This window comes from Triticum urartu, chromosome 1, assembly GCF_003073215.2.
Source record: "Triticum urartu cultivar G1812 chromosome 1, Tu2.1, whole genome shotgun sequence".
In the NCBI taxonomy this organism is placed as follows: domain Eukaryota; kingdom Viridiplantae; phylum Streptophyta; class Magnoliopsida; order Poales; family Poaceae; genus Triticum; species Triticum urartu.
The window spans coordinates 540,545,480-540,559,731 of record NC_053022.1 but is presented as its reverse complement, the minus strand read 5'-3'; the positions used below and the strand labels follow the sequence as shown (position 1 = coordinate 540,559,731).

Sequence of the window (14,252 nt, the reverse complement as noted above, 5' to 3'; positions counted from 1 at the left end):
GGAACAGGCGAGGCCGGTTAAACAACTCCGGCCGGCCGCCCGGCGGGACATGCGACACCGGCCACCGCACGCCCTGGATGGAATGTTCCCGCTTATTTTAACTGGTGGCAGTACGTTTTGTTGGTATCTTCTCCCTCCCCGCCCGGGTCACGAGCACAGAAGCTGCCCGCATGGCCCGGCCGCAATAATAACCAAAACATGACAGAGCGATGTGTTTTTGTTTTGTTTTCTAGGTTAAGATCCCCGATGCGTACTGCTGGCTTGTCACGACGCTGTCCCCGAAGCAAAACTCTCCCTAACACTGTCCCCTCCATCCATCCATCCCTTTGTCTGACACCGCCGCCGGCCGCTGTCCAGTCTTTTTTCTTTTCTTTTTCTGAAGCTCGCTGTCCAGTCTTTCGGTGTATATATACACGGACGCACGAACACGACCCAGCAGCCGTGGCATCCAATCCACAACAGCCCCATCCCATCCCATCCCATCCATCTCCCCTGCAAAACCCCCAAAACCAAACGCAACGCCCCTGGCTGGGCTGGAGGGAAAATCGCCGGGAAAGCAGCAAGATCGGGCGGGTGCGCGCGCGGCAAAAGCAAAAAATCAAACGCCAGGTGCGCGCTAAATCAAACCCGGAAGCGGAGATTAGGCGAGCGAGTTTCGATCTGCGCGTCCAGGGCTGTGAGGGGGCGGCGTATTTAGCAAAGGACAAAACAGGGTGATTCCCGGCTAATCAGGATCCGTCGAGGCCCCTGGCTGCCGCATTAGCCACATGAACACCCTCGCTAATCGGGTTATTACCACCACCGTCACCACCGTCGCGCGCGGAGGCGGAGGACGACCGCCTGCCACTTCCCGCCGCCGCCCATTGCGGATCTGGCGCGCCGCGGCAATGAGCTCTTCCTCCTCTTGTTCGTCCTCCTCCTCCAGCGGCGGCGGATCGGGGTGGGGGGAGGAGGGGGAGAGGGCGAGGACGCGGCTGGTGGTGATCGTCGGCGCCACGGGCACCGGGAAGACCAAGCTGTCCATCGACGCGGCGCGGGAGCTGCGCGGCGAGGTCGTCAACGCCGACAAGATCCAGCTCTACGAAGGCCTCGACGTCACCACCAACAAGGTGCCGCTCGCCGACCGCCGCGGCGTCGAGCACCACCTGCTCGGCGCCGTCCCCCCCGAGGCCGGCGCGCTCCCGCCGTCCTCCTTCCGCTCCCTCGGCGCCGCCAAGGTCGCCTCGATCGCGGCCAGGGGGCTGCTGCCCGTCGTAGCCGGCGGGTCCAACTCCCTCATCCACGCCCTCCTCGCCGACCTCCCCGACGACGACGGCGCCGCGCTCCCCGAGGACCCCTTCTCCCTCGACCGCCGCTACCGCCCCGCGCTCCGGTACCCGTGCTGCCTCCTCTGGGTGGACGTGGAGGAGGCGCTCCTCGCCGAGTACCTGGACCGGCGCGTGGACGACATGGTGGGCGCCGGCATGGTGGAGGAGCTGCGGGAGTACTTCGCCGCCACCACCGCCGCGGAGCGCGCCGCGCACGCCCCCGGGCTGGGCAAGGCCATCGGGGTGCCGGAGCTGGGCGAGTACCTCGCCGGGCGCAGGAGCTTCCGCGCGGCCGTGGACGACATCAAGGCCAACACCCGGCGCCTCGCCGCCGCGCAGGTGTGCAAGATCCGGCGCATGGCCGACGGCTGGGGCTGGCCCGTGCGCCGCCTCGACGCCTCCGCCACCATCCGCGCGCGGCTCGCCGGGGCCGGCCCGGCCGCCGAGTCGGCGTCCTGGGAGCGCGACGTCCGCGGCCCCGGCCTCGCCGCCATCCGCGCCTTCCTCGCCGACCAAACCTGCTCGCACGGCGATGACGCCACCGCCATCGCCATCGCCAAGGGCGTGGACGAGCCGGCGCCGCTGCTGATGCGGCTGCCGCGGATGCAATGCTGCGACATGGTGGTGTGAGCCGCTGCCGCTGGTGCGTTTCTGGGCGAGAGAGACGGACGGAAGGGGGGCTTTGGGGGAGGAGGGTTTTGACCGCCGATTTTTGCAGAGGGTCCCGGCGGCGCCCGCCCTCCGACACCGCCCGGTGGGGCCACGCGCACCGAGAATCCGAGATCGACAGCAGAGAGAGAGAGGAGAAGAGAGAGAGAGATAGGCTAGTGTAAAAAGTGACAGCAGGAGGAGGGCTTGTGTGTAAGTTAATTACTTACAGTACTGATTACTGAACTGAACCGAAGGGTGAGTGAGTGAGTGAATTCTTTTCTTCTTCTTGATTGGGAGAGTTGGAGTATTTGTTTCGTCTGCTTCTCAACCGCACCACTGTACGTATGCATGTATGTGATGTATGTAGGCAGTCGTCATGTACTGCCACCACTCATCACTAATCCACTCCGCTCCGTTCAAATTTTGAAACATATATGGGACCCTAGCCACACCACACACGGGTAGAGTCTGGAACCTCCCAAAGGCGCAGCTAAACCGCACCGGAACCATCCATCCACCACCTGCTCCATCATTTGTGAACCGGTGACGAAATGCTGTGCGTATGATGTGGCGATGCGCTTTGAGGAGGAGGAGGAGGAGGAGGGAAAGAGCGTGGCGTGGCCGGGTGGCATTGCATGCCATGGTGGACTCTTGACGTGTCCCGTCCAATTCTGGCAGTTGGGATGATTGGCTGGCCATGCTTACTGTGTGACCCACTGCTGATTAGGGGGGAGGAGGGAATGCGTTGGCCGTGTGTATTGGTAGGTGCATACGCACGCGCCCGGTGTTCTTGCTGTTGCCAGCTAGGAAAACACGCAGGCCAAACCCGGTCTTCTCTCTCGCGCGCGCGCGTCACTGGTGACTGACTGGCTGGCTGGCTGGCTGCCTCCGGAAGCCCGGGTCCGGTCAGGAACCCCAAAAGCATGCAGCCAGCCGGAGGACCCGATGGACGGCGTCCGAGGACACGGGAGATGGTTCTCATGCACGGCACACGTACCGTGCAGTGCAGTGCCGGCGACCAACACGGCTCAAGTATTTTGCACCACGCGTCTTATCAAAGTAGTATTTGTACTGTGCTACTGTACGAGCGACAGAGTGATTGTGTTGTGTCGTTTCTATGCGCTGTACGCGGGTCTACTCTGGTCCAGTGTCGCGCACTGCTGCGGTACGGCGCGGAGCTATTTCATGCAACTAGTAAGCTGGCACACATGAAACTCATATGCATATTGAATTCTGAATCCATATTCTAGAAATTTAATAAAACACAATGACTATAATGTCTGATGATCCCTGGCTGTTTAAAGGTCATATAGTAAAGAAATTTAATACAAAGCCCATCAATGCTTGAAGAGTCGCAAGCTTGATCAGTGTGTCGGTTTTTAGGACCATTTTTGCCCCCATTCTGAGTTTCTCTCATCTCCTGGAGTGCAACATTCATGAACAAGAAATGAAGGAAAATTAAGATTTTTTTTTGTATGACATGGATGGCATGCAAGCGGCAAGCCACACTTTCTCTAAGTTAATCTTAGTTCTGGCCAGATTAACCATGAATGAAACCTGTCCTATCAACATACAGTTTATTGCATAATAAAAGGAAAAAATATAATATTTTATTTTCTTGACACAGATCTCATCAATGAAAAAGCCATGCTTTTATTACTCTCTATTACTAAATCATGTAGTGTTTATAGGGTCAGCCTGTTTGAGCATCCTCTACTTTTTCTTCTTTTCTTTCTTTGCCATTAGAGTATGGTGATTGTTGCATCCCAAGTACGGGAAGGGCCTAAATGATCATATCATGATGTGAATATTTAATATGCACATATAAGATGCTATTAGATAGCAGGCAATATATGTTCACTTCTGTTTAAAAAAATACCAGCATTATCACACATTTAATCGAGATAGCATAAATACCTATATAGTATTCTCATGTATGTTTCCGAACTAACCTGCACTTTAAGGCCATATTTACCAGCATGTAGGAGATCAACTCTAGAGAAATGCCACTTCAATGCATCGGAAACAGGATGTTGAAATGAACAACAATACCTGGCAAACTCTATACATAACATGCCTGCTGTATTTGGCTCCTGAACTTTAGCCCCTCCTCCGTCCATTTTAGAGTCCCCATTCCTAAAAGCAAAACATTTCATACATGAAAATCTTATATGTCTCCAAGGGATAGTGGTAACCACAATGTTTAATTCAGGAGCTATTATCAATATAAAATATAAGATGAAAAGTGAGAAATTTATTGTATGTGCTAAAAGTGCTTTGTAAGTAGAATTAATAAATGGTGCAGATCTCTAACTCATAATTGGGAACCTAGAATACTCGCCGATGAGTGTTTGTATGGCATCAAGGGACGAATAAGGTCAGGGGCTAAGGCAGGTGGTCGAGGATTGAACCTGATCTTGCCTGTCATCTGATTCTATGACTCTCGGGGCTGAGCATCCCCATGCCTTCTGCTTAACCGTATCCTTGTCTGTGCCATGCAGTTTACGCAGCTCAGCTCGAGGAACACAACCGTTAATTCCCTCTATCAATGGAATAATACGCAACCTGTGTATTCACGGAAAAAATTAATCTCTTCTTTTTATTACCATCTAGATGTTCTAACCAAATTGAATAAAATGTAGGAGCAAGCTAGCGCTCTTTATACAGTAGTTAAGCACGCAAAATGCACATCTTGACTACTATAAATACAAAAAATATAAATTGTAAGTGTTAGGAGTGTAAAAAATACATATGCGTTTAGACTAAAAATAACCTCTCTAGAATTATGCCAGCCTATGTGTCATGCTTATAGGTGAAATACGTACATGGCCAGCCACAGGATAATGCAAGAGATTGTCCATCACTTTCATAATAAAATGCTCGGTTGTACCGAGTGCAGATTTTTTTACCTATATGACATATTAATGATCTATCATCAAAAGATTCAGGCAGGTCAATGAGGTCATGTATGAAGGAAATATGCCCTAGAGGCAATAATAAAGTTATTATTTATTTTCTTATTTCATGATCAATGTTTATTATTCATGCTAGAATTGTATTAACCGGAAACATAATACATGTGTGAATACATAGACAAACAGAGTGTCACTAGTATGCCTTTACTTGACTAGCTCGTTAATCAAAGATGATTATGTTTCCTAACCATAGACAAAGAGTTGTTATTTGATTAACAGGATCACATCATTAGGAGAATGATGTGATTGACTTGACCCATTCCGTTATCTTAGCACTCGATCGTTTAGTATGTTGCTATTGCTTTCTTCATGACTTATACATGTTCCTATGACTATGAGATTATGCAACTCCCGTTTACCGGAGGAACACTTTGTGTGCTACCAAACGTCACAACGTAACTGGGTGATTATAAAGGAGCTCTACAGGTGTCTCCAAAGGTACATGTTGGGTTGGCATATTTCGAGATTAGGATTTGTCACTCCGATTGTCGGAGAGGTATCTCTGGGCCCTCTCGGTAATGCACATCACATAAGCCTTGCAAGCATTGCAACTAATGAGTTAGTTGCGAGATGATGTATTACGGAACGAGTAAAGAGACTTGCCGGTAACGAGATTGAACTAGGTATTGAGATACCGACGATCGAATCTCGGGCAAGTAACATACCGATGACAAAGGGAACAACGTATGTTGTTATGCGGTCTGACCGATAAAGATCTTCGTAGAATATGTAGGAGCCAATATGAGCATCCAGGTTCCGCTATTGGTTATTGACCGGAGACGTGTCTCGGTCATGTCTACATTGTTCTCGAACCCGTAGGGTCCGCACACTTAAGGTTTCGATGACAGTTATATTATGAGTTTATGAGTTTTGATGTACCGAAGGAGTTCGGAGTCCCGGATGAGATCGGGGACATGACGAGGAGTCTCAAAATGGTCGAGACATAAAGATTGATATATTGGACGGCTATATTCGGACACCAGAAGTGTTCCGGGTGATTTCGGAGAAAACCGGAGTGCCGGAGGGTTACCGGAACCCCCCCGGGAGAAGTAATGGGCCTTATGGGCCCTAGTGGAGAGAGAGGGGCGGCCAGGGTGGGCCGCGCCCCCCCTCCCCCTCTGGTCCGAATTGGACTAGGAGAGGGGGGGGGGGCGGCGCCCCCCTTTCCTTCTCCCTCTCCCCCTTCCTTTCCCCCTCCTAGTAGGAGTAGGAAAGAGGGGAGTCCTACTCCTACTAGGAGGAGGACTCCTCCTCCTTGGCGCGCCCTAGGGCCGGCCGGCCTCCTCCCCTTTCTCCTTTATATACGGGGGCAGGGGGCACCCCTAGACACACAAGTTGATCCACGTGATCGTTTTCTTAGCCGTGTGCGGTGCCCCCTTCCACCATACTCCTCGATAATATTGTAACGGTGCTTAGGCGAAGCCCTGCGACGGTAGAACATCAAGATCGTCACCACGCCATCGTGCTGACGGAACTCTTCCCCGACACTTTGCTGGATCGGAGTCCGGGGATCGTCATCGAGCTGAACGTGTGCTAAAACTCGGAGGTGTCGTAGTTTCGGTGCTTGATCGGTCGGGCCGTGAAGACGTACGACTACATCAACCGCGTTGTCATAACGCTTCCGCTGTCAGTCTATGAGGGTATGTAGATCACACTCTCCCCTCTCGTTGCTATGCATCACCATGATCTTGCGTGTGCGTAGGAATTTTTTTGAAATTACTACGTTCCCCAACAATGTATACCAGGTTGCCACCAATAGACGATCGCCTAGGCTTCTTGGTTTATCCTTTTCCTTCAAAAGCTCCACATAGTCACCTGTCGGAAGAACACTTCAGTATACCAAAAAATGAGTTAACGTATTTATAGTTAAACATCCCTTCATGATCATCTATTCACTTATTAGATTTAAGAAAAATACTCAGATGAGTATTAGATCAATACTTTGCAACCACAACTGAATTGGCATTGCCATCATCATTGTTGCAGACCTGCAGTCCTCATGCAATCACACACACCACCGTCATCACAATGACATTCAAGCCATGGTAACTGTGTTGGTCGATGCCATTATTCTGGTTTCGTGTTTACAGAATACAATACATACCATCTCGTTGAACCAACATATTCTATCAGAACTAAATATTTTCATTTACGGATCTTCTCGAAAGAGAAGCACACCTTTACTTCCCCTTCATTCTTTCACAATAGAGACATAGAACAAATACATGTTAGATGGTGAAACAAACACAGTTAAGAGATAAGAGGAAGTACATATACAGATCATGTGTCCGTGACTCTACTTAGCACAAAAGCATTTCAGAATTGGAAAGCAGATTCATAAAACTGGAACACATCATTAACAGGAAGAAATCAACCAGCAACAAACTTATATATTCAATGAGTTAGGTGCATAGTAAAATGTTGGTAATCCATATTTTAACACTTGGCCTACATATCCTTTTATCGTAGTGTACTTTAGGCCTTGTTTTTAATCCTTTTCTATTGTTCTTGTGCATTGTTTTTTTAAATCGCATGTCATAAAGATAAGCAAGGAATATTGTTGAGGATATAACTACTAAGGGTAAACCGCCCAGGAGGGGCCGGTTCACCTTCACCTATACTGAAGCCCAAGGAAACCCAGAAGATGGCGCTTTATGGATGAGGCTTAGAGGCCCGGAGCCCGCAGGCGATTTAGGGCCCATGATAGTAAACCGCCATGATTGTATAAGCTTGCATTGTAAGATAAGAAAGAAGAGACCGAGGCGGACACTTGTATGAGCCAGCCTCGGGACTCTGTAGACCGGCCGGGGTCCTCCTGAGTATATAAAGGGGTGACCCGGCGGCGGTTCAGGGACAGAAAACAACAACTCGAGAGCCAGACAAAGCGGATTCGCTCCCCGGCCTTCGAAACCCCAGCAATACCAATCACAACTAGACGTAGGCTTTTACCTTCATTGAAGGGGCCGAACTAGTATAAAATTCCCGTGTCCCCTTGTTCGGTTTAACCCCTTCAAGCTAACCCATAGCGATGGCTCCACGACTAAGTCCTTTCATGAGGACATCTGCCGTGACAATTCCACGACAGTTGGCGCCCACCGTGGGGCTATCGCACGGTGGTTTGGAGTTCTTGAAGGGCGGCTTCGATGGACTCAAGGGATACGCCGTGGGCCGGATGACGAAAAGTTGCCATGGAAAGCTCTACATCGACAACGCAGGATGGGGTCCCGAGGCCGATTCAATCAAATACGGGTACCGGGTCCCCTTTGGTGGGATTCACGTCTTCATCGGCAAGATCGGTGAACCGGCCCCCGAGCCGGGCACCTGCACCGACATCATCGAAACGGCTCGGCGTGCAAGTTCTTCACCGGTTCAGCCCGAGGCAAGGCATGTTTTCGTAGGTGTCGTCCATGGTTCGGGGTACGAGGAGGAACCGGTCTCCGACGGAGAAACCATAGTCCGCAGCGGTGACGAGTCTTCTGGAGAAACCGAATCGCTTTACCAGTTGCAGGACGGCCGGATTGAGGGAGGATCCGAGGGCAACAGTATTCTGGATTCCCCTGGTCTGCCAAACCGGGCCGCCATCTTCATGGTCGGCACACGACCAGCGCCTTATTCATCTACCGCAGCAGCAATGCTCTCCGTTTCAACGATGGCCACGCCGGCAGGGGCAGGAAGCTCGACGCCGCCTCCGGCCCAAGTCTTGTATGATTTTTTTGACACTCTAGCGGCACTGATGTCCATGGAGGTAGACGAAGCAGCCAGGGATCAGCATGATGCATAGATTCTAAAGGTGAAAGATCAGATAGCCCAGGCTAAAGCGAACCTGGCAGCAGAGAATGCTAGTATGGCCACAGAGCGGGCCGAGTTGGAAGCACAGGCTTATCGGATTAGACTGGATCAGAATGCTTCAGAAGAGGTCATGAGAAGAAGGTACCGATCACGTCTCCCGTCGATTTATGAGCCGCAGAATCTTTTCAACACGCCAGGTGCAGGAGCTGGTAACCAACCCGCGCCAAACCGGGCGGGGGCACCGGAAGTAGGAGCACCGGTTCAGCCACACGCAACAGACCTGCCTCGCCAGAACAACATTGTATAACGCCGCCCGGGCATTATTCCAACCCGTTGGATAATATTGTGGCCGCCGCTTCGCGCCTGGCGGCTCTCCCAACCGACGGCGAATCACCAGTGGCAGTGGAAGCGCGTCGGGCCAGGGATCTCCTTCACACAGGACTGAATCAACAGCAAGCGTATTCACACAGCCGTGAGAGGATTCATTCCACTCCCCGTCCAAGCCGGAGTTACAGCAGACACGTGGAAGACGAACCAGCCATGTCTAGTAGTGTGCGCCACCGAGATTCGCCACGGGGGAACAACCCGGCCGGGGGAGGTGCTAATGCGCAAGATGTTGTGGACCACGGCCACGCACGACGGGAGGCCGAGTTGACAGCTCGACACGAAGCACGACAACATACTACGGTTCACCCCACTGCCTCTGTGGAGCCAGGGGTAATGTTCAGTTCCCTAGGGGTACCATGTTTAACTCCCGCATTGCGTAATGTGCGATTGCCCAAGGATTTCAAGGGACCTCGTAAGGTACCAAATTACACCGCCGATTTGCAGCCAGAGGCGTGGGTGGAGAGCTATGAGATGGCAATGGAGATGTTAGATGTGGATGAGGCGGTATGTGCTAAATATTTCACCATGATGCTGGAAGGAACAGCTCGCACTTGGTTGAACAGCTTGCCAACCAACTCTATCGATTCATGGGCCGAATTAAAGCGCCGGTTTATCCAGAACTTCAAGGATACGTGCAAGCAGCCGATGTAGATTGTAGATCTGGCCGCTTGTGTCCAAGAGGAAGGGGAGTCCACGAACCATTGGGTTAAACGGGTCTCGACGATTTTGCATTCATTAGATCGTATTAATGCAGACACCGCAACGTTAGAGGGCAATTGCCGTTTCAAGCCGTTGAAACAGAAGTTGGGAAGGCTCAAACATCATTGCAACGACATGTCAACACTCATGGCCACTTTAGTTAAGTATGCCGATTCAGATAATACCAAGGATCCGGATTCAGAGGAGGACAAACCGGAGGAGGGAAAGAAGAACGGCAGTGCAAAAGGGCAGCACCACAACCAAGGGGGCCATGGGAATAACAGTAAGCGTAAAGCGGATAATTCAGATTTGGTGGCTAACACAATTATGCAGCATCGCAAAGGTAAACCGCCCCAGCGCAGTGGAGGGATGAATCTGGAGCGTTTGTTAAACCAGCCCTGCCCGAAGCATGGAACCAAGGAGGCCCCTTCAACACATCTTTGGAAGGATTGTCACATAATGAGGGAGTTCAAAAATTCTGATTTATACCGGTATGATCAGGATCCACCGGGCGGTTCAGGCCCAGGTTTCCATGGGGGCGGCGGTTCAAGCTCTGGATTTCAGAACAACCAAGGCCATCAGAACAACCATGGTAATAACCAGCAGAATAGCCAGGGGAATCAGCAACAGTCAGGTTACCAGAGTCACCCCAAGCAATTGAACAACGGACAATATCATGTGTTCACTACCAGCCTGTGCAAGCGGGATCAGAAACTTCACAAGAGGGCAGTCAATACTGTTGAACCGGCCGTACCACATTATCTACGATGGTCGAAGCAGCCTATTGTGTGGAGCAGAGAGGATCACCCGCCCCGGGTTGACAATCCGGGCCAACTAGCCTTGGTGGTAGCGCCTCAGGTGGGGGGCTATAAGTTTACCAAGGTTCTGATGGATGGAGGGAGCAGTATCAACATCCTGTACTATGAGACTTTCCGTCGCATGGGTTTGACAGATAAGAATCTTAAACCATCAAACACTATTTTTCATGGTGTGGTACCAGGTAAATCGGCCTACCCTGTGGGAAAGATTGCTTTGGAAGTTGTGTTTGGAGATGAGCTTGATTCCAGGTCTGAGACTTTGACCTTTGAGGTGGTGAAAATCCAGAGTCCATATCACGCGCTATTTGGACGGCCGGCTTACGCGAAATTCATGGCGAGACACTGTTATGTCTATCTACAACTCAAAATGCCGGGTTATAAGGGGGCGATCATAGTACATGGGAGCCGAAAGATTGCCTTGGATTGCGAGGAAGGTGAAGCGGCCTATGCGGAATCGGTTTGTGCCACAGAGGAGCTGGAATTCTATAAGGACAATGTTGATCCGGCGGATATGACCCCTCTGAAGAAACCTACGACTGAACATGACCCGGCCCTGACATTCAAACCGGCTAATGAGACTAAGCTCATTGACTTCGTCCCTGGTGATTCATCCAAGCAGTTTAGTATCGGTACAAATCTGGATCCGAAATAGGAAAGCGCGCTCATCGAGTTCATCCGTGAGAATTGGGACATCTTTGCATGGAAACCTTCTGACATGCCAGGTGTACCGAGGGAACTCGCTGAGCACACTCTAAATATTGATCCTAAGTTTAAACCGGTCAAGCAGTACCTTCGCCCCTTTAACGAAGAAAGACGCAAGGCCATCGGCGAAGAGGTAGCCCGGCTACTGGCAGCTGGGTTTATTGTCGAAGTGTTTCATCCCGAATGGTTGGCTAATCCGGTGCTTGTTCTTAAGAAAAATGACACTTGGCGTATGTGTGTGGACTACACTGATTTGAATAAAGCTTGCCCGGCAGATCCTTTTGCTCTCCCGCGTATTGATCAGATCATTGATGCAACGGCGGGTTGTGAGCGCCTGAGTTTCTTGGATGCTTATTCAGGTTATCATCAGATTAAGATGGCAGTTAAGGACCAGGAGAAGACAGCCTTCATCACTCCCTTTGGAGCCTTCTGCTATGTTTCTATGCCCTTTGGGCTCAAGAGTGCCCAAGCAACCTACCAGCGTTGTGTGCAAAATTGTCTTCACAAGCAGATCAGGCGTAATGTTCATGCCTATGTGGATGACATTGTGGTGAAATCCAGGAAGCAGGAAACCCTGATAAATAATCTCAAGGAGACGTTTGACAATCTTCGGGTTTACAAAATGATGCTCAACCCGGACAAATGCGTTTTTGGTGTTCCAGCAGGCAAATTCTTGGGTTTTCTTGTGTCTAACAGAGGTATTGAGGCAAATCCGGAAAAAATCAAAGCAATCACATCCTTCGCTAAACTGGCATGTATCAATGATGTTCAGCGTCTGGCGGGCCGGATTGCAGCCCTCAGCCGATTTATTAGCTGTTTGGGAGAGAAGGCGATTCCCCTGTATCAGATGTTGAAGAAAACAGATAAATTCGTCTGGAGTGACGCCGCCGATGCGGCATTCGAGGAATTGAAGCGGCAGCTAGCTGAACCGTCAGTCCTCGCTACTCCAGTGGATAATGAACCTCTATTGTTGTACGTGGCTTCCAATGCCCGAGCGGTCAGTGTGGCGATTGTGGTTGATCGTAAGGAGGCTGGAAAAGAATATCCGGTTCAACGACCAGTTTATTATATCAGTGAAGTACTGATCGAATCAAAGCAAAGATATCCGCATTGGCAGAAGCTAGTGTATGGAGTTTTTATGGCAAGTAGGAAACTCAAGCAATATTTTCAAGGCCATCCTATTACAGTGGTTAGTTCTGCTCCCTTGGGCGATATAATCCAGAATAGAGAGGTAACTGGCTGGGTTGCGAAGTGGGCGATCGAGCTTGGTCCCCATGGTTTGAAGTATACACCCCGAACAGCCATCAAATCTCAGGCACTTGTGGACTTCATCAATGATTGGACCGAGTTACAGGCACCAGAAGACAAACCGAACAATACATACTGGACCATTCACTTTGATGGATCCAGGCAGCTGGAAGGCTCGGGGGCTGGAGTTGTCCTCACTTCCCCTCGAGGAGATAAGATTTGTTATGTTCTCCGCTTAATGTTTCCTTGTACTAACAATGCAGCGGAGTACGAGGCCTTGCTCCACGGCCTTCGTGTAGCTAAGGAAATGAACTTAAGTCTGGTTCGATGCTTTGGAGATTCTGATCGGGTGGCTCAGCAAGTTTCTGGTACTTGGGATTCTAAGGACCCGCTCATGGCGGCTTATAGGCGCGAGGTTGATATTGTGGCAGGTCACTTTAAGGGTTATCAGGTGGAGCACATCGACCGGCGCAAGAATGAAGCAGCAGATGCTCTAAGCCGGCTGGGATCTCAGCGTAAGCCAGTACCACCTAATACCTTTCTAGATATCTTGCATAACCCATCTGTAAAGTTGCCTACAGAGGAGGATTTAGCTGTTCCTGATCCAGAGGGCCAATTGGTAGCCGTTTTGCATGCCACTCCGGATTGGATGGTTCCATATTTGGCGTATCTGAACCAGGGCGAATTACCAGAAGACGAACTTTTCGTCAGGCAGATAGTCTGGCGGTCCAAGTCTATGGTTGTTCACAATGGTGAGTTGCACCGTTCTAGCGTTTCAGGCGTATTCCAACGTTGTGTTTCTCCTGAAGAAGGACAAGAGATTCTACGGGAAATCCATGAAGGGGATTGCGGTCACCATGCCGGCTCAAAGTCCTTGGTTTCTAAGGCTTTCCGACACGGGTTCTACTGGTTGACAGCTCATTCTGATGCGGAAGACTTGGTAAAGCGGTGTGACGCTTGTCAGAAATTTTCACGCCAAGCTCATGTTCCTGCTCAAGAGTTACGCATGATCCCCATCACTTGGCCGTTTGCTACTTGGGGGCTTGATATGGTTGGACCCTTTAAGCGTTCTAAGGACAAGAAGACCCACCTGTTGGTGGCGGTTGACAAGTTCACCAAATGGGTTGAAGCGGAGCCCGTCAGTAAATGTGATGCAGCCACGGCGGTTCAATTTCTCAAAAAGATTATTTTCTGTTTCGGCTTTCCACATAGCATCATCACAGATAATGGTACGAACCTTTCTAAAGGTGAAATGGAGGAGTTCTGCCAACGAGAGCACATCCGGCTTGATGTAGCGTCCGTGGCTCACCCCCAATCTAATGGTCAAGCTGAGAGGGCGAATCAAGAAATCCTGAAGGGTATCAAGCCTCGGCTCATGGTCCCTTTGAAGCGGACGCCGGGTTGTTGGGTGGAAGAATTACCATCTGTGTTATGGAGCATAAATACCACCCCAAACCGATCTACGGGATATACACCCTTTTTCCTGGTCTATGGGGCTGAGGCTGTCCTCCCAAGTGATATTCGTCACGACTCACCCCGGGTCGCGAATTATGTTGAAGCGGACAACGAGCAAGCACGCCAAGAGGCGCTGGACCTGTTAGATGAGAAGCGAGACATGGCTTTGGCTCGGTCGATGGTTTATCAACAAGACATGCGGCATTATCACAGCCGCCGGG

At 50.7% G+C, this 14,252-nt stretch overlaps 1 protein-coding gene across 1 annotated transcript; it reads left to right on the top strand.

Annotated features, from left to right (window-relative positions):
• The first annotated feature begins 452 nt into the window (after positions 1–452).
• LOC125538192 (adenylate isopentenyltransferase-like) lies at positions 453–2,352 on the top strand. The gene has a single exon (XM_048701477.1). It carries the CDS (start codon positions 768–770, stop codon positions 1,935–1,937), a length of 1,170 nt encoding a protein of 389 aa, XP_048557434.1. The 5' UTR covers positions 453–767; the 3' UTR covers positions 1,938–2,352.
• The last annotated feature ends 11,900 nt before the right edge of the window (positions 2,353–14,252 follow it).